Genomic DNA, 6,000 nt, shown 5'->3' with positions numbered 1-6,000 from the left:
ATCCAAGTTCCTTCACTACACCATAGCGACCCCTCTCTGATCTTGTTATCTCACACTGTCATGTGTGCAACCTCGGACAAAACTACAGTTAACTCCAGGGAGTTGTTCTGTCACAGCAAAGTCCATTTTTATATGTGAAAACGGTACAGCAGAAATAACTAATGTAGGTCAATAAGCAAGTTTTGACATGTCCTTCCACTGCCCCAGACCTCAACAGTCAACACTCTGAATGTCAGTCTATTTCTATTGTTTGACCTCATCTCTCATCTCTAGTTGAAAGTCGGACCACTCCTCTGGCAGTGGTCTTATCTGCGATAACATCACATCACCAACCACCACTTCACCCCAGACCCTGACAGCCCCTCATTAGGACCTTTATACGAGCTGCTGGGAGGAGTCCACTGCTGATCAGGTCACAGCACTCTGACACGAGGAGTGAGTCTATTCAAACATCTAGCATGCCATGTTTCATTCCAAACAACACTCCTACTACACTCTTTGAACTCAGACACCCTCTGGAGGTGCTGTGTTGGGACACATTTATGATACTTCTTCAAATAGAGGAATGAGTGTCGTGAACGTGAGATACAAGATGGTTACTTACTCTTCAGGTATTTTCTGTTGCAGGGTCATGCTCCCGCTGAAAGGTGAAAATGTATGATAGAATATGTGAATTCAGAGTCTCACTTGAATGAATTGGATCTTTATCTCTCTAGGGAGTAGGGCTGAGTGTGGGATCAAAGAGCTAATTAAAAACAGGCCTGTTTTAGAAGGAGATTTGTTATTTTGTCAGTAGTTGAGAGAGCCTTGTATCATACATGGACTGCAACTAGCAGGAGACAGACAGCAGCGTGAGTAAAGATGTGAGGGCAGGGCTCTTGTTTAGCTAAGGTTACATACTTACATTTAAGAGGTTTATGCAAGATCCTTAAAAACACAGCAGTGTACAGCAGCTAAAGTTTACTCTGTGGGACAACAATGTGGATCTCAAGGAAATCTAATAGAGTGCAGGCATCTGACATGTGCTTCCTCTGAGACACACACAACACTTCCTCAGGCTTAGCCCTGGTGACAGACTGACAGGCTGGAGTTTTAGGGGCGGTTTGGGAATGGAGAGGATGGGTTTTATGTCTATGGTGTATTCCATGTTCTACATAAATAACAGCATTGTAATTGAGACATTTTGACTTATGTTTTTACAACTGAAATTACATTTTAGTTTTTACAGAGAGAGTACAGTAGCCTACCGAAAAAAAGGAACCGTTGAGTACCGGTTCCAAATTCCAGGTTCAAATGTGAACACCTGTTTCTTAAAAGGAATGGTTCAACCTTTTTGGAAAAACACTCATTCACTTTCTTGCCAAGATCTAGGCCTACATGAGAAGACAGATGCTCATGACTGTGTGTTGTGTGCAGAGCTAGAGCTGGGAACCAAGCCTATATCAGTATACAAACTGAGAGCAGGAGGAAACACTTAGCCTGTCAAAAGTAAATAAGAAAATGCCTACAAGCACTTCTGAATTTCACTAATAACAATGGGCTAAGAAAATACAGTGTGTAAATCCCAATACTGTTTTTACCTGTGTGACATGGTTTGGTTTTGCAGACATGTCTAAGGAGTGTATCTTGTAGTTTGGCCAATCCTCTACTAGTTCCACGAAGAACTGATGTTTGTAAAACAAGGAGTCTATAGTGTTTGTTGTTCTCAGATCTATTTAAAAAGGTGCAGTCTTTTACTCATTCATACCCAAACCAGGTTTTCTTTATAGTAACAATTGTTTTTCTAAATCCCAGCAGGAAAGTAATCCAGATTTGCCGATATGTTGTGAATGCAGTCTGCCAACTAGTTTCTATTTTCGAGGACACTAAGGACATTGCTATGTTTTGTACGTTAGACTATATGCCTACTGTATTAGTATTTTGTGAACCCCCACTGTCTGCTTTGGGATTTCTTGGTTATTTTGTTTTGCACAAATAGCTTTCTGCACCCTGTACTTTGAACATATCATTACAATACAGTCATTTTAGTAACTTGATCAACGCCTGTCCATGGCTAAAGCTCAACAAGTCAAATCCATGTCTGCATCGGTCCCTGCTGTAGTGTGTGGGCCGGCCCCAAGGAGCTGCTCTGCTCCGAGTCTCCGGCAGAACAAACTTATCGTACTTCCCCCAACACTGCCTGCCTGCCTGCGCAAGGAGCTGCGGATACACCGAATTTAGGTTAAAGTTAGGGGGAAAGAAGTGAGTGTAACGGGGTGTGTCGTGTAGTGCAGTGGGTGTGTCGTGCCTGCGTGGTCCCAGCAGCGCCTCGACAGTCTGAAGACTGACGCTCAGAGCACCGGCAGCCGGCGGCTCTACAGCCCATCAGTCCGTCCACGACAGGTAACACAAACCGGCTTCTACAAACTGTTCTCCTCGTTACACTGTCAGAAGTGTCTCCAGCTATGTTCGCCTGTTACAACATGCAGTTTGGTGCACGGATGCGATGGTGGAGACGTCGAGTCGCTCACTACTCAGTTGGCTACTTTGTAAAACGTAAGATCGATTGAGGAATTCAAATGTGTCCTCACTGCTGACTGCAACTGTACAATCAGTGTGTAAGTTGGATGAGTTAGTGAAAGCTCGCTATGGTTGATGTGCAAAATACTTGACTAAGCAGATACAAAGTTTTTATTTAGTCTTTTAGGTCTAATATATTGCACAACGTTTTTTTGTGGTTCAAACTGCTTGGCTTTGACTCTGTAATGTATATAAAAACAGCCTTTTTAATGGTATGGAAAGAACCAAAAAAACATCTTTATTATAGGGCAGGGTGAAGGCTTTAATGTTCAAACACAATTGTTTTACAGTTCAGTTTGCTGGTTTGAGAAGACTGATAACAAACATTTATTTATTTAATAAGTCATTTAGTTAGTTATTTAGAATGATAGTTATTTCTCCAGAAATGCATACATTTAGCTCAACATTCTCTCAGGGTGTCAAGCTTTCCATGTGTTTGGATCCTTCTGTATAAAGCATGGCAGAGGTAACAAAAGCAGTTTTGAATACTTATGAGTAAAATGTGTGAACTTTTCCTAAGGTCATTCTCTGGTTCTCTCTTTATTTGTTGCTCATGACTCAGATTTAGAGCAGATGTAGTGCTTTCTGACGGTACCATTTGTGACAGATTGCTGTTGAATTCAGCACTTCATAGACACTTCATGAATATCAGCCCAGGAGTAGAGCAGTTTGAGTTTGATGTGGTGCGTGTAGCGATGACCTAGAAGCTATCCAGGATCCATTGCCATGGGAAAATATGCTGATTGCCTTTTTATATTATAGTATATTATATTCAACTTGTCATTGTGCAGAGTACAGGTACAAGCCAATGAAATGCAGATAGTATCTAACCAGAAGTGAAAACATGTGCTATATTATTTATAGAAAGTTATATAAAATGCTAAGAACTACTATAAATATGGCTGAAAACATTTCAGCAAATAGAATAATGTGTAGTTTTGTGTAAAAACAGAAAAATAAAAATATTTATGTTAAATTTGAGGCTTTGATTCTTTAGTCGATTCTTATTTTTTCTGCGTTTCACAGAAATGTACTAATGAACTGACTCTAGAATGGAGCTGTGTGAAAGCAGTCACTTTGAGTTTGAAACTGCAACTCTTATTATACACATAATTTAGAACAAGAATCATTTGTCAAAGGAGATGGTGTACTGGTCTCAACTTCACTCATTTCTTCAGGGAATGTACTTTCCAAGTGTAATCAATTCCCAAATAACTCAGTATGAAGTCTCTAAGTTCAGCAGTTGCACTGTAGGGTTGATTGTAACTGAGATTGTTGGGGCAATTGTTCCTATGGAGAAAATCAGGGATGTGGTAGAAATGGAAGACTTGGGCAGGTTTCAAGTTTCATCATGACAGTCTGTATAATGATTGAAAACACTGTACTGCAGCTGAGTACATAGTCTTAATGTTAAGACAACTAGTCGACGGTCATAATTGGACTCTCATGAGCTCAACTATTGAGCCAAATGTTGGTCTGCTTTCATTTTGTGAAATAAGCCTCTGTCTTTCTCTCTGTTTCCTATTTCTTGCAGAGTAGAGATGGTTCACATGGGCAGAATGCACCAGAATCCTTGAAGATAAACTGAAGACCTTGTACGATACCTGCTCTCTTTTCTTTGTCGTACATACACCTGGTGCCATGGCTGGTCTAAAAGCTGAAGTAACACTGCTAAAGTGTACATTTCTCTTTCTCTACTTGAGTGTCTGCTTGTGTCAGCGTGACTGCACCGGTGTGGACTGTCCCCAGCTGGACAACTGCATCGAAGAAGTGCTGGAGAGTGGCAGCTGTTGCGCTTCATGCTTGCAAAAAGGATGCACATGTGAGGGTTACCAATACTATGATTGCATCAATGCTGGCTTCAAGAATGGCAAGGTGACTGAGGGAGAGTCTTACTTTGTTGACTATGGCAGCACAGAGTGCTCCTGCCCCACAGGAGGGGGCCCAATCAGCTGCCACTTCTTTAGCTGTCCTGAAATACCGCCCAACTGCATCGAGGTTTTAGAGCCTGCCGACAGTTGCATGCAGTGCGAACGTGTTGGTTGCATCCACGACGAGCAAAAATATGAGGCCGGACACTCGTTCCACACTGACCCCTGCCGGGTCTGCCACTGCCCCAACGAAGGAGGGGAGCTAATGTGCTACCCTGTGTCAGACTGTGACCCGCAGAAGGTCCTTAAACCAATGTTACCTGCACCAACAGGGGAGGTCACAGCCAGCAGGCACAACAGTCACCTCTACAGGTTTGACCAACAAGGGAGCATGGATCAATTCTCAATACCCCATGACCTTCTTCCTAATGGGAATCTTCCTCTCTTCAAATCGTCGCCCTTGGATAAGAAGGAGTCAGAAGATTATGATTACAATCCTACAGACTTTCCAGAGACCAACCCGCAATCTCTTTTCTTGCCCACCCAGTCCACTTCCTCCAACAAGGTCATCTCTGTGTCTCGAGGCTCTGACGGACCTGACAGAACCTCTGCTTTTCTGAGCTTCGACAGACAAAGCAAGCTGGAGCTGAGAGAGCGACACATAGTTCATGTCCACCCCGCAGACAGAGAAGAAGTGACAGAAAGTCCCCTGAGAGTAGAGCAGACGACTATCAGGCCACTTATGCACAAGGACGCCACTACCTCTTGGCAGCCCTCAAAGGGTCTAACAAGTGCTCAAAGTGTCTCTGTCAGTGACCTGACAACACAGACAGATTTGGAGAATCCATTGCATGCACTCAAAAGTTCAGTTAGTGTCATATTTCCACTAAGCCGGGGATTGGGGAGTGAAAAACACCCAGAGTTTCCACATATGAGTCCAGAGAGTGCAGTTCATAATCAGAAAAGCTCTAAGACTCATAACCAAAATGCATCAGATGGTGTGACGCCCAGAGGTTCAAAGAGTCAGATCAACATTAGTCATCCAGTGAGAGGTACGGACAGTCAAACCAATCAGCAGAGACGAAAAGATAAAGTGAACGTTCCACTGTACATGCTGAAAATCCCAGACAGCCTGATCCATCCCGAGGCAATTTCAAATGGTCAAGAAGAATTACAGGGGACAATCTCACCGTACAAAGAGGTAGAGGAGAAGGAAAAACTAGTAACATTTCATAGTGTCACTGGGCCTGAAGGATGGGATGTTCCCGACAAGATAAAGTCAGCACAACAGGAGATAATCCATGAGGAGTCAGAGAGCAGCGACCCAACTGGCCGCCATGAAAAGACCACACCCGAGCCCAGCAACAGCTCCCCCAGGAGGCCCGAGTACCTGACAACCCCCATGGTCCTTAATATTAACACTACCAACCCACCAGTAAGGGTCAAGCTCAATAGCAGTGAGCCCAGCAGAAAGCCATTTCAGAGGCTGTTTAACCTTCACAGTGAAGACCAGAAAGAGGAGAGGACAGACCCCCCTGTTTTGCTCGTCAAACCTGATGGAGGTAAGTCA

At 43.4% G+C, this 6,000-nt stretch overlaps 1 protein-coding gene across 3 annotated transcripts in view; it reads left to right on the top strand.

The window, feature by feature from the left end:
• The first annotated feature begins 2,158 nt into the window (after positions 1 to 2,158).
• The window catches only part of fbln2 (fibulin 2), a 70,845-nt gene continuing 67,003 nt past the window's right edge, over positions 2,159 to 6,000 (top strand). For 2 of the 3 annotated variants that reach the window (XM_029432321.1, XM_029432319.1), the window contains exons 1-2: positions 2,159 to 2,382; positions 4,094 to 5,992. In XM_029432321.1, coding sequence (XP_029288181.1) covers positions 4,201 to 5,992 — 1,792 coding nt within the window. In that variant the 5' untranslated portion in view covers positions 2,159 to 2,382; positions 4,094 to 4,200. Of the gene's footprint in view, positions 2,383 to 2,404; positions 2,536 to 4,093; positions 5,993 to 6,000 lie in introns of those variants that run through there. The other variant, XM_029432320.1, reaches the window with a different exon arrangement.

This window comes from Cottoperca gobio, chromosome 5 (assembly GCF_900634415.1).
Source record: "Cottoperca gobio chromosome 5, fCotGob3.1, whole genome shotgun sequence".
NCBI classification, from domain to species: domain Eukaryota; kingdom Metazoa; phylum Chordata; class Actinopteri; order Perciformes; family Bovichtidae; genus Cottoperca; species Cottoperca gobio.
This window is presented reverse-complemented; position numbering and strand designations above follow the sequence as displayed.